Consider the following 20,189-nt stretch of genomic DNA (forward strand, 5'->3'; position numbering starts at 1 on the left):
CAGAGGAGAAGGACCCTTCACGGTGAGTGTCCAAAGGTCCGTTCTCCTCATTACAAGCACTAATGGATGCAAAGTCCTCCACATCTTTGTCTAGTTAAGCCTAGCACCAGGATCAAGCTGTCAGTTCTGAACTAAAAGCAAGCACCACATCCTGCCACCCACAAAGACAGTAGAACTCAAAAATCTTTATAGCCCTAATAAAAGAAGGCGATTTTCAGGTACACTATGCAAAGACAATCTGATATGCCCACTTCACTTGAACTCATCTAGGCAGATATGTGTAATAGTCAATGGGATCAGCTTTTGGGAAAGAAAATGAAATGCCTAGGAATAACCAACAATACAGTCAAGACTACAGAGACCAAGGATACAATTAGGCAAATAAAAATGTGTGGAAGAAAATAGAGGGGTTAACCTATTTTGTTCCATTGCTTGTTTGGGTTGAGTTCATGGGAACTTTCCCCCACATCCCCTTTTTCTTCCTTGTTAAATAAAAATGTGTGTCAGGAAGTTGGACATTACCAGTATGTTGGTTAGGGCTTGGAGGGTATGTTCGACTCTTTACTTAGGTATTGCCCTCCCAAAGCAACTGCCAAAGTATTTTTATCATTTGACAGTACCAAAGCTCAGAAGAGCTTTTACTCTTCTGAATGCTCTTCTCTCATCAGTTGAATGAATGCTCTACTCTTGGCAGTTTTGGATGGCAAATACAAGAAAATACCATATGCTAGCAGATCATGCAGATGCTCATATGATAAAATTGAAACCATTGGATGGTTATAGTGTGTCCCATATTTAATGAATTGATGGCTAGCTTAATCATCCCTCTACTTAAAAATATGGAACTACCTAATAATGAGAGCACAGGTGACATGGTTATTATCAGATACAAATGATTCTATTACTCTTTCTGTGGCAAAATATATAGGGGCAATAATTATACATCAGAGAAATGATACTAAGTAAAGTTCTTCCCATTTTTATTTCTGCTTAAGGCAATAGCCGTATGAGCTGTACTAGACAGATAGATAGACAAGTCAAGAACTTCCCGTTTATGGGGTTCATGTTTAACACACAGTTTAAAAGCAACAGCCTAATTTTACCCTGAGCTGAAAACACAGACACAGATATGGGCATTTGGCTTCCTGAAAGTTACCAGCTCTTTAGGAGACAGCACTGTATAAGAGTTTGTGTAGAAGTTCCCGTTGTCCTGTACTTAGATCCTCTTGTGCATAGGCTGTATCTCAGAGGTGATATGTGCACCCCAGGTCTGTGCAAATACCAAGAGTTCTGCTTTGTTGTGTTTTTTTTCCTCTGAGACAAAAGGATTGCTAGGAGTTGGCACAAGAGCTACTGAAAAACACTGTGTTTTCATCCTATTGCTTGAGCACCTTTTATATTGCTTGACTGGAAACCATGAGTCTTTTTTTAATAAACATAGCAAATGCATTATTAAAATACCTATTGTTACAGTGCTTATCCTTGCAACTGAGTGATCCCCTGAAGCAACCACCACTGTTTGCTGAATATTAGCACGGGGACTGCATATCAATGTACACTGTATGTCTTCCAGTGTAATGAAGGCACCTCCATTCACCTCCATTTTTTGGAAGGGTTAGATGCAAATTTGGTACCAGTCCCCAGGGGCCAGCTCCTCCTTGGAAGCCTTCAGCTTTGGATTTAAGAATGCCTGCCCTTTCTGCTGGAGGGACATTTAACAAGCACAGTAACTGAGAAAATAAAACAACTTAAAAGAGATCCAATTGTAGGATGACTGATAGCAGGCTCCATTCAGCAGTATTACTGAAATTGGGCAGTTCACCAAATTCATTTGTGAAAACTGCATTAGTCTTCCAATTTAATCTGGCAGATCACTAGGATCCATTTGAGAAAGTGGTGCATTTAATCTGTCAAGTTCATCCACCTGGGGCGGGTAAGGTATAACCTGATCTTCTGCTACATCTTCATCCATGATAAGGTTTGTTAGAGATTTGCTTCTAACACATTGGAAGTCAACATGGCGGCTTTTTCCTTCTTCCTTTTCCCAAGACATCTGAATGAATGGACGTTGCACATAATTATATATCACTTCTGACCGCCCTCCTGGCCTCCTCTTCACTTTTTCTTTGTAGGTTGGATAACCTGAAGCACAATTATTTTGGCATGGTTATTCTTTCAGGCCCATACTGGTTCAAGTGCGTTGTTCTAACATTTGATAAAGTAACAAATTACAGAGACCAGATTACAAATGTGTCATAGTAGGAAAGAGAGAGAGATGATCTTGCCATTTTACAAACAAATCATTTTCACAGTGCAAAAGGGAAAGGTAATACAGAGCACATCACTTTTTTTGTAGTGGCAAAATTATTACTTCTAAGCCATGTGGCAGGTTCTTGGGAAATTCCTTTTTCTACAGTGAGTAGGGGAAGGAGCATGCCTCTACGGAGCATGCATGCTTTCAGCTCCACTTGATTTTGGCAGGCTAAATAAATCATGGGAGTGGACTGCACTGACAAAACTGTTGTTAAAGAATGCCTCTGGGGGTAATGTATCCTAGCCTTTGTTCCATCATCATAAAATAAACTCAAATTGGGGGTATGACTAAGTCTAGTTTCTTCTTGGCCTTGCACACACTCTCTCTTCACATTGGTAGCCAAAAATAAAGACTTCTGGTTTAGGAAGTCTTTCGTTTAAGCTTGGTTTATTTTGATGTCTGCTTTGAAGTTTTTCTTTCTTTTATATAGAGCTTTGAAACCAGGATTAAACCATGGCGAAATATGGACACCACAGCAAATTGGGGTTACATTGAAAATTTCTTCAATTAGGAATTTGCCACTCTGGCTTCTGCATGTGAATGGAGCAAGTGGAGAGTGCACAAGCCAAAGAATAAACCAAGCCTGTCCTTATTATCAATAAACAGAATACAGTTGCTGATCTCAGATAAGGGCACAGAGTTAAACCAGCAACCTCCAGTTGAGCACCATCAGTTACTGATCCCTCAGAGTAATGGCAGACACAGGCAACACACAAGGCTTGTGGCACCTTAAATACTAGCATGTTGTGATAGTCTTTAGTGTGCCAAAAGACCCTTTGTGATGTTAGCTGTAGCAGTTACCCCTGTGGAATTTATCACCATGCATAAGAGATACTAATGAAATCACAGATGAGAAGGGAAGAAACTGGTGAAATACAAGAATGTAAAAATGCAGGACAAAGGGCCAAACTGCACAATATGTTTAATGAGTTGGGTCTGGGTCCCCCAAAGTCACTCAGCAGCCATGGGAATGCCTTTTTTAAAGCCTGTAGAATCCTGATTCAGCTCAGGATTGCAACATGGAGGATGGGGAGCTCCTGCTTCCTTTCCATACACATTTTTTCTGAGCTGAAATGGACCTGGTGGGAAGACTGCAGGGGAAGGCAGATGCCCTTCCTCCCCTGAAAGCTGTGGGCCTAAGTCAAACTGGGAAATCCAGATCCCGTTTGTTTAAAAAATATCATGGAGCTTGACCTAAAGTCTATCATGTAATACAGTAGTGAAACAGGGTCATGAGAGGAGAACAAGTAAATGTTAGTTTCTAAAGAACAGCAACAAAAAACCCTTGTCCATTGTTCCTAGAAAAAGTATTTACCTTCAATGCCAATTCGAATATTTTTCAGGCCTCGTTCTTTCAAGACAGTTTTTGCGACATCACGATTCTCTATGTATTTGAAGAATCGGTACAGCTTTGAACTATACAGGACTGGGGGGAGGAAGGAAGTCATAATCAGCATTTGTATAAAATACATTTGCCAATAATATTAACAATAGAGCAGCAGTTAGGATGTCTACTTGGTAACCTTCAACAAAACAAGTAGGTAAGCTAACAGAACATTTGGAACTGTTCAAAGCGATTCCATCCAAAGTAATTAAGGATGATTTATGAAGGATCTTGATCTTGAAAAAGTGGGCATGGAGAAATATTCTCCACTTTGGGCTATGTCACACAATTGGGAGTTAGGGGGCTGGGGGAAAAAAACATTCATTTTGTGAAGTTTCTTTGTAGGCGAAAGGAAAGGAAAAATGATCGTCTTGATGGTCGCCATTACTACAAAAAGCTAGCAAGCGCAGGCAGCCCAAAGACTGGAGGTAAGTGTGTGACTGATAGAATGCTGTAACTTTAAGTGTAAATAACCTGCCATAGAATAACAGGATATGGCTCAAATAGAGACAAAAGCTTATGTGTATGGACCTTTACTTTGTATCCATTGTGCAGAGTATGTGTGTGGATATTTTCTTTTAAATAAATTTATTACTTTGAATGTTGGAAGTTTGTTCTCTGTAACCACATTAAGTCCTACTCAAACAGGTTATTAAAAAATTGCAAGGGAAAAGGAGATGGTTGGTCAATAGATCGCTAGATTCTGCAGGAGAGTACAAGTGCAATAGCTAAAAGGAGTGAGTGAGAGAGATGGGAACACTAGGTAGAGCCTGTAAGTGACAATGTGGACAGAGTGCCAGGAGTGCTGGCTCTCTTGGTGGGAGATACTCCAAATGACCCAGCTGGTGGTAGTGTAGATAATCAGAGAGAAGCAAAGAACCCCTCCAGGAGTTGCGAGGACTTGGGAGGGCAGAGATGGCTGGAAAGTGTGAGAGGAGTCCTGGGATGGCTGCAGTGTCTCAGCCTCTTGGAGGAATGGTGTTTGTGTGTCAGGGAGCCATTCCGCAACAGTGGCCTGCACCTCTCCACGGGGGAAAATGCAAAACTACATGCATTGTAAACTATGCAAACTTGCATAATAACTTACTGCATGTAGGAGGACATCAGAGATCCACCTTTTTTGGCCACAATCCAACACAAAAACAATGTAGTTAAGTATGTTGCTCAAACATACTTAACTATAGCACTAAATTGGTGCAATTTCTTGATACAAGGGATGAGGGATTGGACTGGCAGGTGGAAGGGGACTTGTATCATTTGTCGCTAGTGATGATTACACATGCTATTCAAGCAGGTCAAGTCAAGAAAGCTCATGCTCTCCTAGCTTTTCACAAACTGTACAAAACCAGATTATTCAGGACTTTCTTACATAGGAGAGAGGAAATGGCTCAGAGACATACAACTGTAGGCTGTACTACTGTGTAATGTCTGTTGCTATAATTATGCTCCTACTGGATAGTTCTGTCCTATTGTGTGTTTTACTTCAGAATTTTTAAAAATTTTTCTTCAGTTTTACTCAATATCTGCTTGTTTACAAATCTCTGCTATCCTTACCCTATTGTGTTGTTTATTTAATGTCCTAGCCAATGTTTGTATTGACATATATCATGTAATCCACTAGAATCTCAGTGGGATGGGATATTTGTACAACCCCATTTCATGCAGCACTCACAACAGCAATGCATGTCCACTAGAGGAAGAATGAGATATTCACCAGAATCAAAAACCAATCTGCTGAAGCAATATTCCTGAAGTGAGGAAAAATGAGTCCCAAGCAACACATGAGCAAGAACTGTATATTTTTGCAGGGAAAAATATTATCTAGGAGGCCTTTAATCTTACATCTGAATACAAACACTAATCAATAGGACTTTTATGAACATAACGTGATACATGAATACTAGGTTCATCATCGGTCTTCCTGTGCAGTCCCACATGGGACTGCGCATACACAGGCCTGCCGATTTGGAGGGTTTTTTGCGCTGAAAACCACTAGGGGTGCCCCTTGCCTCCCACTGTGCATGCACGGCTGCTTCCCACCAAAAACAGCCCCAACGGAGGCAGGGCACCCCTTACTACCCTCAGTTCCTCTTTTGCCGCCGCTGGAAGAGGTTCCAGCTGATTGAGTGGAGGATAAGTACTCTTTTTCACCTTATTTAGGAAGCAAAAAAAATTGAGTTTAGAAATGTTGGAGAAGGCCCCGTTTAAGTGCTGCATGACAAAAACTGATGGGCATTCACTGTGTTTGATGTGCTTGGGGAAGTCAAACAATACCCAATCGTGCAAGCTCTGCTAGAGCTTTACTACAAAACTCGAGTAGAAAGAGCTGGCCACTTAAAAGCAACTCTATAGCAGAGAGCTCTTGAAGCCGCGGAACCACTGGCAAATGCATGAATACCAGGTTTCTTTTGAACCAGTCTTTGGACTATTTTGTAAATGATTCTTTACAAAACAGCAAAGTACCAACTTACTTTGTGAGTATTCTTCTCCCATGGGAGGTGGATAGTCTTCATCCCAGTCCACTATGTCTTCATCAGTTAATACTACAATGTGACACTCGCGTTCTCCTTTTTTGGCACTGCCCACCATTATAGGCAAAATCAGCTCTTCCAGGTAACCATCAAACTGATTGTGAGCACCATCATTAGACAGCTCATGCAATAAAGCACCTAACAAGGAATCAGCCAGATGTAAATCCTTTGGAAGAGAAAGTGAGACTTCACTCTAACAGTCTAGTATTTTTGCTATCATTAGTAACAGTGCAATCCTGAGGGGGGGCGGCAACTAAGAGTTACACCAGTGTGTCCCAGACTTACATCAGCATTACCCTCTCTTACGCCAGCATGGTCTCCTCCGCCATGACCCTCCACCGACACCTGGCCATGGCAGTTGGATGTTGGCATATCTGTGGCATAAGTCCCTGCGCTGGTGGCTGGGGGGACAGGCCAGGGGGTAAAGCGCAAGTTAATCAGCTCTCTAAGCCACTTCAGGCCCGGTAATGCCCCCCACTGCAGTGGAAAATTACATTGCAAAAAATGATGACATAACCCATAAGCACCCATTGTACAGGTCATTTCCCCCCACATCTAGACCTGCTTCGCAGAGCACAGGATGCTGACTACTGTTGGGACCAATCCACTCATGCTCCTGCAGTGACTGAACCCCCTGCTTGCACTCAATCAGCTCCTCGGGCACTCAACTTTCAGCCAGGGCACCCATGACATCAGCTAAGTGGGGAGGCAGCCAGAGGCTCTGCCAGGGAGCCCCCTGCTGTGGGGGGAGAGGGTGCAAGGCGGGAGAGGGTGTTCACAGTAGCGGGGCAAGAGTGCACAGGGAGGAACTTTGAGAAATTTGGGGAGTGCTTTGCACTCACATGGGGGAGGAGAGCTAAGTCTAGAATCTCTGACTAACAATTACAACTGGAGTTCCCTTGCAAGTTTCCCATCGCCCAAGTCCTGGCTTGGGGAGGGGTGAGGGTGGACGGTCTTGGGGATCTGCTGGTTCACGTGCAAGGGGTGGCCCACATGGCAGGGCTGCTTGGACAGCTTGCAGCTGCAGATTCCCTCCACCCTCCCATCGCCTGCAGAAGTGACCCAGGGGACACTGCAGGGTTGCCCCTGGTGACATAGCTGGGCGGCCACCCTGCCAGTAAGCATGCCTCACCCTCAATGGGGTACAACAGCCTCCCTGTCTACTTCCAGGGGGGACATGCATCCTGTCTGGCACTCATCTCAGCAGCCACCCCCAGCCAGGTGCCCCAATGCAGGTGCTGTGACCACAGGGGCACGTGATCTCCAGTTGCTTGTTCCTTGGTGGTGCTTGCCACATGCTCCTGTCGTGGGGGTGGCATGGCCATTTGTGGATGCTGATGAGGTTGTCAGGGGAATGACGGGGTGGGTGCTCTGCACCTTGCCGGGCTTGGCTGTCTGTGGAGCTTTCTTGCCAAAGCCCTTAGGGTGTGAATGAGCGGTGCCGCAGTTGTGCTGGTGCACAGCCACAGGCCTCAGGATTGTGCTGCTGTGAGTTCCACTGACTGGGAGAAAAATAGTATGTCAATATTTTAAATTTAAAAAATGATGGCTGGCTATGTGCCCCAGCTAAAGCCTAGTCGACTCCCTGCAGACTGCTGCTCCAATTTATTATGGCTACCAAATGCACACCACAATGTCAACTTGATTTCTATTCTGGCACTTCAGCAATAGGTGAATGATCTATGGCATAGGTCAGTGTCAGCATGGGTCACTCTCCGATTGGCAAATGGTATAGAATTGTGCCCTACTTGTCATTAAAGAGTCAGTGTAGTGCAGTAGTTAAAGTGTCAGGCTAAGATCTGAGAGATCTAGGGTTGAATATCCACTGTGCCATTGAAAAAAACATATTTTATCCCTGTAAACTCTGTCTACACTGTCTGTTTTTTCATTAATCCATGTTTGTAAACGTGCTTGAGCTTTGGCACACAGGTCAAATCAGTGGCTGTTTCACTTACTGCATTTTATCCACTGTATTTATCTCCCACCTGTCTTCTAGCATGGGACTCAAAGTGTCATACATCCAGTGCCCAGGCAGTCTTCCCATCTACACATAGACCTTTACCAAGTTGCTGCATCATGTGCCTTCAGACCATCCACTCCAACACTGTCTGCATTATATCCCTTTACTAAGGCTCTGTGTGTTTTTTCATAACCTTGTTAGAAGCTCCTTAACCATCTTATACACTTACTAAAGATTCTCAGATTTCCAAGAGAATAGAAAAATAGCATACTGAAGTGAATGTCAATTGAGACTGAGGAATAATGTTAACATTATGGCCCCAGTGCTGAGCTGCCAAAAAGCAATTACCAACCATATCATAATGTCCTGGATTCCTTATCCCTTAGTTCATGATATGTTGAGATATGGATGCTAGTTCTTAGGGAGGAGATGATGCATCAACTGCATTTGATTAAGAGCCTTTAAAGCCAATTTCCTTTCACCTTAGATGCAGCATTTTCAGTTCTTTTATAAAAAGAAATCTGAAGCCCCAAGGCCATCTATCAGATACCAGCCTTTTAGGTTAGACCAGATCATCATATGAAATTCTATACTGTAAAGTGGGGTTCTGCAGTGGATAGCAGAATCTGAAAATCCTCTGTTTTCTACATTGGTAAATTTTTAAAATCTGTTTAGAGCATTTATATACCACTTCCCCAGAGACTAGCTCAATAATACCAACAGAAAACATAGTTAGGATCCAACCTGCTCTGCTGCGCTCACTTTGCAGTCACACAGATTAGAAGTTCAGTAACCAGAGTAGATATAGAAGGGCCTCAGTGCATATGACTCCCCTTTAAATTTCACTGCACTTACTCAAATCTTGACACTTGATTGTGTTGAAGTCAAAATTGATGCAAAGATAATCACAGGTATCTCTGAGATCAGGAATAGAAATCCCATCAGGACAGTGAATTACTCCAGTTTTGTAATAATCCTGAAAAGATAAATGTAGCAAAGAAGGTCTAGTTGGATTATTTAATTCACTTGTATCTGCTCTTCCTTCCAAAAATTCAGAGTGATACATAAAAAGCCTCCAATGAGTCTTCCATCCAGACTGGGTGCCTGCTTAACTTTAACAGTGTTCACTGTTTTTATATGTTCATACCATTATATTTTAAAAGCTTGACATTTTTGTTAGCTTCAAATTTTACCATGGCTAGGAATGAAGAGGACTTAAAGGGGAGGGGGGGACTTTATTCATATACTGACATGCAAAGATGCACATAATTTAGAGACAGTTAACAGGGAGGAAATATAAGAAAACCTCCAATACTTATTGAGAAACTGAAAGCTTCTCTGAATTTGAAAGCAAAAAACAAAACAAAATGGGATTTCACAGAGAGGATGGACAGTTCTACTTCCTCAGCTTCAGAAGTTTCCTCACCAGCACTGTCCGGAACACAGTGGAGCTGATTCCTTCTGCAATTTCATATTCACCCTTCTCATTTGGCCGAGTGAAGTTGTATTCGCGTCCTGGTCCAAACATTCTGAAAGGTAGCAAGGTATCTGTAAACCTGTTGCCATGCTAGCTCCCAAACAACAGGAAGTATTCTGAAGTAAACAGTCTATGCTGAGCCCATTGAAAGAATAATCCAAATGTGGAAAACTCATAATTTGAGAATGCGGGCATTGCAGAGCCCTTCAGTCAAGAGAGGAATGGCATTTTATGCAGCTCTCTGACCCTGACACCAGGACATCTGTTATTTAATCCAGCTGCCTGGTACCAGTAATTCATATTCTTACACACATTTCCTTCACCTCCTTAGAAGCTGCCACCAGTACTGAATTTACTGCAGAAGTAGGCTGCAGCTACTGAACAGTTAGTTCATCCCAGTTACCATGGGACACTCTTTGGAGATAAGTTTGTCTCCACATTACACAGCACTTGTTTACTGGAGCAAGAACCAAGAGTTAAAACACAATGAGTGCAATCCTGTTTCATCAGCAAGCAGATTGTAGAATGGCTCAGTCATAAGAACTTAGTAAAATCCTCCCTTGCTCTCCTTGCTGCTGTCATGTCTTGTCAGCCATGTCTGTGCAGTTCATTAACGCAATGCCTACTAAACCGTGCCTCACACTCAGCCCAACTGTGCCAAGCTAAGGGGCCTGATAATTTGTGTGCTGCTGGGTCATTCACAGCAAAGGGTGAGAGAACTCCTACTGAGGCTTGTGCCTAGGCAGGATAGAATGTGCAGAAGCATGCAGCACAACTCCTCTCAAACTAGATGTAGTATCAGCAGACCTGTGGATTAGAATCAGGTTGCTACCAAATTCTTATAAAGCACGTTACTGGGGTGTGTGTGTGGGGTGTGTGTGTGATTAAAAAGAAGGGCAGGTAGGGGCTGCTGAGCATGTCCCTTGTCTATACCCCACTGTGTGGTGGGGGCTAGCAATTGCTTTTCTTTAAACATTTTTCTCTCAGTAGGGCTACAAGACCAGTATTAACCCTGACCTGGAGAAAAAGGGCTGGGGAGGAATGGTTATGGGTGAAGAGAAGCTTTAGGGAGGAGATGGTCAGTAAATCTCCATCACGATCATAGAAACTCCCACATACTAAGTCATGTTGCTGTAATGTGGAATCTGAAGGCCTGAGGGATATTTAAGATCCAGGTTCAGCCCCTCTCTCTTGCTCTTTATGTATATGTGTGTATATTTGTATTTTCTATTGAAAAGAAATATCGAAGGCAGCTTACAAGGAAGAATTTTTAACACACTGCATAAAAATCATTGTAAAACAAAACTAATCCAAAACAGAAAGTGAAGGTGAAGGAATCAATTTAGTATTCTGGTCAGTTAGGTTTAATGAAACAAAAAGCCACCTAATGTGTGAAAATGCCCCAAGCTACTTTTCTTCACAATTTAAGATTACTCTCTAAATTGTCTAAGATAGTGGTTTTTACTCTCAACGTGTGGAATGTTCTCATGAAGCCAAAGGATGCCCATTTCAAACATCTTCACCCTAAAATTCATTCTGATTCTAAACACATTTACTTGGACTGTCTTTCAATGAAATGCACTTCCAAGTACACAGGCACAATCCGGCTACAATGAAGCAAAATACCAATGGGACTTAGACTGAACTTTGAGAAGGATTCTGTAGGTTTTAAAAGGTAATGAAACTACTTACCGTCCCAACATAGTATCAGGATGAGCTGTGAAAATCTGGGGATTTACAACAAATCTAGTGCTGTCTACAACCAGAGTCACTTTCTCTTGTGGCTGTACTTGTGCATTGCTGTTCAAGCTGGTACAACTGTTTCCATGCTCTTGCGTGGAGTAGTGGTCTAGACTTCTTTTGCCTCCTGCAGGGAAGATAATGCTTTTGGCATCTTCAAGAGCATTGAAACACTGAGGACCTGTTGGGTGAGTAGCTTATCTGAACTCTACATCTAAATACAGCCGACCAAGCAACAGCTGAGTGACTGGCATAGTTTAATTAGACAACTCTCGATTATAGTGAATAATGACATACACAATAGTACAAGGCAAAGACAACACCCTGCTGACTTAGATGACTGTATGTAGTGATGACAGGCTGTAGTGATGGCCACTAGCATAGCTAGCTTTGAAAGGGAATTGACACATTCATTCAAGGACACACAGGGCTACTAGCCACTGATTAGTGGTTACCCTAAAGGAACATCCACATACAGAAGAAGTAAACCTCAGAATATCAGTGCCTTATAAGAAGCAACATCAGGATAAGGCCTTGGACTCTATTCCCTTTTTGTTGGTCCTCAAGGGCAACTGGCTGGCCACTGTGTGAAATAATATGCTGGGCTAGCTGTGCAATTCTAAGAACATGTTCTTGGGAATAAGCCCCACAGAACAGACCTCAATAGGATTCTGAGTAGACCTGCTTAGCATTGCTCTCCGAATGGACCACTGAACGGATCCAGCAAAGTTCTCCAGCTCTTAGGAGTATACAGAGCTGACTCTACTGTCATCAATTAGATGCATGTGTGGTTCCACTTTCTCTGTCAACCTTTTGCAATGGGAAAATATAATGAAAATGATACATCAATGACATCTTTCTCCTTGGAGACTTCCTAGAATTTTTGATGATTTGGTAGAAAACTGATGGTTCTGTAATTTCCTTCATACATGATGGCTGTATATCCAGGCTCAAAGATTTTGGAGAATGGTTTCAAAGCATTGTCATCAGGGTTTGCTGTAGTGTTCCCTAGTGCAATCCTAAGAATACTATCCTGTGAGTAAGCTCCACAGAACAGACATGAGTCAGATCCCGATTAGGCCAGTTTAGGATTGCACTGTTTGTTGCTTAATTATGCTGTAATGCTTCCAAGGAGAAGACAAGTAACAGCGCTAAGTATTCTAATAACGGCAACATTGATATTTGCAAAATTTTGGAAACAAAAGGCACTTTCACATAATTGTTAAGATGGAATTAAAGATTTATATAAAATGGTCAGGCTCATACTTTTCAAAAGTTTACTGATGTACCAAAATTAAATTAAATGTGGAAATAGAAACAAGTACAGTAGACATGTGATTATCGTATTATGTCTTGAATACTATTCTGTATGCCTTGATTTTCAATATTTATATTTTGTTGGATGTTATTTTGTATTATTTTTTATTATACAATTGCAATCTTTTTTAAAAAAATCAGACCATACATGTTTGTGTTTGAATATCCCAGTGTGCACAACTACTACTATGCTGGGTAACACTTAGTTTATTCTAAACTGTTCAAATTTCTGGAAAATTCATATGCTGAGAAAATGAAGATCCTCTGAAGGCAAAACTCCCTTTGTGTTGCTATACCAGGACTGCACAGTCCTATAGCAAACATGAGTACAAAAGTAGAAAATGGGCCATAATGGGATCACTGGCTACATGAACTCTACAGCCGTGAACTACATTTGCACAAGGGCAGTGTTGCAACTGAGATGGAAATTGGGTTCCTTTTGCACTTGGGGTCCTCATGAGCTATCAGATCTTCATGAGCTATAAGGTTCATGCAAATTGATGCCAGCCATTTCCTGTTGGATGTCCTGTTGCTTGGCAAGCAAGTAGCAGCCAAACCATTCTGTTCTAGAACAGCAAGAATAATCATAGGTTGCATCATAGGTGCCGAAATAGTACCGGTTTACCTCTTGTAAAACGAATGCCTTATTTATTCTTACCATTGCTTCTGCAAAGTGGGAAAATGCTAGTGGCTTGACTGCCCTGTTTCAGATTACTTTCTCCTGGATCATGGGTTGTAGTAGTAGTTACATTTTCTGTGAACTGACACAATTCCTGATTGTTCATCCTCTCCATTCCAGTTGCACAGTGAATGCTCATTTGGGGTGTTTGTAACTCAAAGTGACTGCCCATCTGTAGAAGGGGACTGTAAAGAGAGACCAAAGGAGGGGGAGTCATATCTGGAAGAAATCCCTCAGTCCAGTCAAGCCTAAGGACTGGACCACATCACAGGTCAATGAAATCTGTGAATCTATTGCACTGAGCAAACTTAGAACAGAAGGGATATGTTTCTACTAGACTCCTAACAGTCTGATAATGTCCACCAATTTTGTTTAATTGGATCACTTCTTTCTACTAGATACACATAATAGTTTACTGACCAGGATTATGGAACTGAACAAACATTGATCTTTGCCTTTTCTCACTCAGCAAAACACATTGCAGAAGCTAGTATAACTTTATAGCTGTGCTGTGAACTAAGATTCCCCTCCCCTGTTCAAATCTTGCCTCTGCAAGCAACTGTGTTAATTTTCATGTGCAATACAGAGATGCAGGAGTCATTTCATAGAAAAAGAGCTGGAGGAACTCATTAGCACAACTCATTCGCATATGCCATGCCCCTTGACATCATCGAAATGTGTCATTGGCATAACTAATTTGCATATGCCACACCCCTTGACATCACCTATCCTGGCTGTTTTGGACCCGATCCTGGCCATTCAGGGCCAAAATTGGGCCCAAAATGGCAAAAAGGGGCTGAAAATGGCCGCAAAGGGGCCCAAAATGGTCAGGATCGGGCTGCTGCTGAGCAGGAGAGTGATCCACCACCCGTCAGAGGCCCGATCCAGGCCGTTTTGGCCACAATCCAGGATGAAACGGGCCCACAATGGCCGAGAGTCAGGTGGGCAGGGCCACCTGACATGTGACCTCTTTGGGGAACTGCGTTCCTGTGCGTTCCCCCTCGAAATGAGCCCTGCAGAGATGACACTGACCTGCCATATAGGGTTGCAGGTGTAAGGAGAACTGAAATAATGTATGTGAACTGTTTTGATTTCAAAATGCTATATAAGCTTTTATTGGCTCACCTTAGTTGTGTGCGTGCTTGTTTTTAAGTCTATGTGTTTTTATTCTATTTATATATGCATTTTAAATTATTATCTGTTGTTTGCTACCTTAGGGGCCCTATTTTGAGTGGAAAGGCAGCATATAAATGTTTGGAAGGAAGGACGGAAGGTTATAAAATAACATAATAAAATAAATGCACAGCCACTGCTCTTAGGACTAGTTTATTTATTTTACATGTAAGAGCACCCTATCCATCAAATGAAAGGCAGGTGACAATAATAGTTGCATCATACATGATATTTCCTTACACAACTATATACCTGATGGGGTTGGATCCCATGGAAAATTTCTGCGAATGGAAAGAGAACCGACTTTACCAATTCTCTTTTTCCTCCTACAGACCTCTGATTCTCCCCCTCCCCTCCCATTTTGTCCCTGGAAGTATCCAGGAGTAACATTTCAGGGATCGCCTTGGGCTGCAATGGGTTCTGCTGGTGGAAATACTTTCTGTTGGCAGAAATTAATCACAGAAATCAGGCCTGTGAAAAGAACATCTAAGAACACTAATGTACACTGTCATATGTTCATTTATTTATTATATTAGATTTTTAGTCCGCCCTCCCTGCCAGGCGGGCTCAGGGTGGAGAGGCGGGCTCAGGTTTAGATTATCCTACTCTCTATTCTGCTGCGTATAATTTCTCACTGAGAAACTGTCACTGACAATGGGCTCCTAATGAATTAACGCTCAGCAAAACAAACATTCAGGTAATCTTCACAAGATACTTGTATAGTGTGTACACAGATTTTTTCAAGTGCCTCCTTTGTAGGAAATGGAGGAAGCCTAAGAAACAAGTAATCAGTATTTCCATGTCTGAAAGGTCATAAAGGAATGAGTAATACACAAATTTAGCTACAATACACCAACATTATGATGTCATCAAACCTACTCATATGTCTTTCTCTGATTTCAACATTCTTTTATGACATTTTCAGATTTTAGTAAATCTGGCAAAGTGCTCATCTGCAAATGTTAACATGGGAAGCACCCATCCCCACCAAGCTGCCTGTACTTTTCCTAAACGGGTTGGATTCAGCTCAACATTTGTGCAGGTGCAAGAACGTTTGCCCATGGAGCATTACTTTATCAGCTCCCCCCTCCCATTGCAGTAAAAAATGCCCTCAGAAATCCTGTCCTGGCACCTGCCCAAACACCATGTTGGATCCAACAGGTGCATTCTTGGCATAAGGAAAAAGCTTGATGCAGTAGCAGCTAATAAAACTTAAGGAGGCACTATCTAGAATCATTCTGTAATTGAATTAAATGCCCAGAGCAAAAACGAGACTTAAGCACATAGTTCAATTATATTTTAGGGGGAGCCCAGTTCTACAAATATAATGCATTTTAGTATACAGGACAAAAAATAATTAATTTTTCCTTTAGCGCAGTAGGATTCGTTATGTGTGGCCTGCAATTGCTCTTCTTCTATCTCCCTCTTGAGTATTACTTCTCCTAGCTTTACTGTTGGTGCTTGTTTTATCTGTATTTGAGATTACCAGCATCAGAGTCAAAATGGGCTCACCAGCCATAATGCTGAGCTATTCTTGCCCAATTACTTCTTAGGAGTCAGTGGCATGAAGCAATAACGTTCACTAAACACAAGAATGTGTGCTTTTGAGAATGGGCACTGTGGATCCAAAGGGAGATCTGCCAACAGAAACAGAGCCGTTGACTGTGTACAACCCTGTGTTTGCATTACAGTCTTCTTTTGTGATATATTCAGATATTGTTCACGAAGAACATGTTTGCCTACATCAGTACTGCATTTTGTTATACATTTGTTTCTGAAGGCAATGAAGGCAATAATGACTGCTGCTGGTATACCATCTTATATCCATTATGGGGAAATTTGAGTTTTCACCTAATTAGTTCACAAGAGAACAAACCAGCCACAATCTGAATGCAACATTATATGATGAATATTTCTACTGTGAATAGGGTTGCTAACAGACCTGGAGAAAAATGGCTGTACCTTAAATAGGTATTTAATGTGATGTTATATCTCTCTCTGCCATAAAAAGCTTCAACTGCCCACTTTCATACATTAAGCTTCTAGAAAAAGGAACAGAAAATTTTTTCCAAGCATGTTGGCAGCCCTGTAATTGCAAGCATTTTGAAAAAAAGCATTGATGAGGTAAAGCAAAACTTTACATACTTTAATTCTACACAATTGGCATTCACTAGGATATCACTTTAATGAACATGGCAGATACTAGAGCAAATGAAGATAATATATTTAATAGTACAATATTCACTTATAAGAGAATGGAGATAGTTTTCTATTTACTTGGAGTGACATTATTGAAAATATCTCTGCTGTTCTTAGAACTAAAAACACACAGTAAAAGCTGAAACTTTCAAGACTGTGGTAAGAAGTGCCTTGAATGTCCACAGATTGTTCTCTCCTTTGAAAGGTCAACTGGTCTTGCATGTTACAATAATGTTACCTTCCAAAGGTGCTTGTGAACACCAGCGACACAAAACCCCCATGGAAGCACTTCATACTTAAAAATGACTTTTATTAGTTCATGAGCATCATGTTGCCTAATAAAGAGGAAAAGGTCCAGCAAGCAGGATTAATTACAAATAATTAAAGCTAGGATTTTAGAAGCAAAACCCCCAAACGTTGTCCCTGTTGTTACACAAGGAGACAAAGCTCTGGCACAGCACACAAATCGCCCACACGAGAAGAGTATTGCTGATAATATTCTCTTTTTTAACGACCGGAAAGGGCCGATCTGGGATAGAAAATATTGGGCTGACTGCTTTGTGAAGAATTCTGTGCGCCGTTTTATGGTTTGCACCAGACAGACCCGCACTGCTTCCCATAACCGCCTAACAAAGGATTTCGTAGAGTTTTCCCAGCGCTCATTTCCTGCCTGGCTGGCGCTACTCGAAGCAGAGCTATTCGAAGGCTTACGGTAAACATGGATGGGTGACTTCCAACACGAAATCGGGCAGGATGTTTATGTGCCCACGCAAGGATGGTGGTTCCAAACAACCTGCCTTTGTAACTGCAGTCACGGAACTTGCCCAGTTCCCAAGCATTCTAATCTTTTGCGACTTTATGCTGCTACTTTCGCTCAAACGTCTCCATTACATAATTTGCATTTAAAGTGCTAGAAACCTCCAGAGTTTATGCAAAGCTTGATTTCAGTTCCAGCTAGGCCTTCATTAAACATATGCATGGAAAACTTGGAACAATCAGAAATACGGCTCCGATCAATTTTAAATTCTGTTTTTGGAATTAAGTTCCACAGAGATTCATTCTGAGACCAAATGAAATATAATACTCTCACCTACATTCAACACATAAATGGTCCTCGCTGATACAACCACACGGAAATCTTGAGATCTGCCTTTAAAAAGAAGGGGAACAAACCTTAAGCGCAGAGTACCTGCGAGTTAAAATTATTTGTGCTGTAGCGATTAAACTCTCCTCCCCCTATCTTAAAACCTCGATGGTGATTCACGTAAATATTTCAAATTAAGAGTCCCTGCCCAGCGCGTACAGAAGACAGTATTTGTCTGTGCTCAGCGCTAAGATTTTGTTGACACAACGATAAAGAAATCATATGGATTAACGTAGAATGTCTTAAAAATATCTATCAGAAGAACTCTACTTTTCACTCCTACCCCAGAACCTAAATTACCCGATTAGCTCCTTCCTGACTCAACATGGTTAAATTTTAGAGTATGTAACTACGCTGGCTTACAGATACGAAAACTGTGTGTCTGTGTTTTGCGTATGTGAGGCAGTATTCTGTAGTGGTTAGCAATGTAAACTGTAAACTTTTCAGATATTTTGAAACCGCAGGAGGCGGGGGGAGGGCGGGGGAAGGATCCTGGTTTTTTTCTTCCTGAAACAAACAAAAAATTAGGGGAAATTGAAATATATGCAATATTTACTTTCCTATCAAACCTAAACATTTATTGATTTCAGAACATAAAATGCATCATGTAGAGCTTAGTTAGTATATAAAATTATAGTGTTTGGCATATTTACGAAATGTAAAAAAGAAATATCTCTGTTTTCTAGTAGGAAAAATCGCAAGTATACCCAAGAGTTGTAAATTGCAGCACTACTGTAGCATATAATCTGGGATGGGGTAAAAGCCGGAATGGGCATCAAATAGTGGTACTGGAAAAAACAGTGGGATGTGTTAAAGACATTGGAGAACAAGAATTTAGAAATGAAAACATGGAAATAGCATGCTTTTATTAACCCTTTCCCTGGCAAAAGCCTCCTTGAACTGCACAAAGTAGGCTGGAACAGGCACCAAAGAAATGCCAGTACCACAAAAAATAGTGGGAAGCAGGGCTTTTTTTCTGGGAAAAGAGGTGGTGGAACTCAGTGGGTTGCCAGCATGGGGGCAACTCCTGGCAGGAGGTGGTGCCCCTGGTACCACATGCGCATGCACAAAGTGCGCACATGTTCCCGGGACAGCGCAATGACATCACTTTGGGTCAGCTGGAACAAGGGGGGAGTTTTTTAAAGTTTAAATTTCCCTAGCTATCCGGCTCCTCCCTTCATTAACATTCCACACCCTGGGAAACTCTTACAGGATGACTCAGCCCAAACCCACCTTCCTGAGTAGATATAAATTACCGGCCAACATCTTCTACCGTGACACTGAGAGATCCCTTTCTTTTGGTGCTACATCTCTGAAGATGCCAGTCTGCTGGTGAAACATCAGGAACTACAATGCCAAGACCACGGCTATACAGCCCGGAAAATCCACAACAACCATCGTTCTCCGGCCGTGAAAGCCTTCGTCAATATATAGCACATGATATTGTTGTAGGACAAATGAAAAACAGGTGTACTTAAAGTCTTTACTTTGTCTAACCAGATGATGAATGAATACATGGACAGCTAAATGCAACGTCCTCCCATCAGTCTGCTGGTGCTTCTGTAAATCCTGCTTCTCCAATACACACTGAAACAAACATCCAAAAGGGTCTGTGATGGCTGAGCTATGTCCTGGCAAGTAAGTAGGTAGCTGATAGGTATATATCTCATGTACATTCTATTAACCTCTGAAAATTTGTGCTGACAGGTGCAGCAGAATGCAGAGGACCCAGTTGGACTGTGAAACATCACAAAGCTGTCCAAACCCCCTCTCCAGGGGTATAAAGAATCAAACAAAGTCCATCCAGCAGGCTGCTAGCTCAAATCCTGTTTTGTTTTCCTCTTTGTCAAGGAAGTTATACATTCATATCTGTTCAGTTCATCATAGTCATCTGTCAACATTCAAGGCAATTTGCTCTACGATGCAAATAGTCACTACAAGTACTCCATGGGGGACTATTGTTCCTAGTAGTTTGTTTTCTCTTGGATTTCGCCAACCTAGTCTGTGATATACATTCTATCTGTGCTTCCATTATTAGTGATTTAAATCCAAGCCTCATGGAGGGATCAGACCCTCCTTCCCTTCCCTCTAAATTTCCCTCACCCCCTGAAGTTTTGAGAACTTCGGTCTCCTAAAATGAAATGTTTAAAATTGGGTTTTGGTTGGATTTTTTGGTCAACCTTTCATTCACGTAAAACTAAAAGTGAAACTCCACTGAATTGTGTGTTCTCAATAGGCACAACCAGCTCTACATCTTGCACCAGGTTCTGA

At 41.8% G+C, this 20,189-nt stretch overlaps 1 protein-coding gene across 4 annotated transcripts; it reads right to left on the reverse strand.

Moving 5' to 3' along the window:
• Positions 1-1,575: 1,575 nt before the first annotated feature.
• Positions 1,576-17,994, reverse strand: KCTD20 (potassium channel tetramerization domain containing 20). 4 transcript variants are annotated; one of them, XM_054981654.1, is made up of 9 exons: positions 17,869-17,994; positions 16,538-16,661; positions 13,382-13,587; positions 11,359-11,533; positions 9,616-9,718; positions 9,045-9,165; positions 6,170-6,367; positions 3,630-3,740; positions 1,576-2,142 (listed from the first exon to the last, which is right to left on the reverse strand). In XM_054981654.1, the coding sequence occupies exons 3-9, from the start codon at positions 13,572-13,574 to the stop codon at positions 1,859-1,861; spliced, it is 1,185 nt and encodes a 394-aa protein (XP_054837629.1). In that variant the 5' UTR covers positions 13,575-13,587; positions 16,538-16,661; positions 17,869-17,994; the 3' UTR covers positions 1,576-1,858. The 4 variants fall into 4 exon arrangements, with proteins under 4 accessions (XP_054837629.1, XP_054837627.1, XP_054837630.1 ...); XM_054981652.1 differs by lacking the exon at positions 16,538-16,661; XM_054981655.1 differs by lacking the exon at positions 16,538-16,661 and having other exon boundaries at positions 17,865-17,994.
• Positions 17,995-20,189: the final 2,195 nt, after the last annotated feature.

The sequence above is a fragment of the Eublepharis macularius genome, chromosome 5 (assembly GCF_028583425.1).
Source record: "Eublepharis macularius isolate TG4126 chromosome 5, MPM_Emac_v1.0, whole genome shotgun sequence".
In the NCBI taxonomy this organism is placed as follows: domain Eukaryota; kingdom Metazoa; phylum Chordata; class Lepidosauria; order Squamata; family Eublepharidae; genus Eublepharis; species Eublepharis macularius.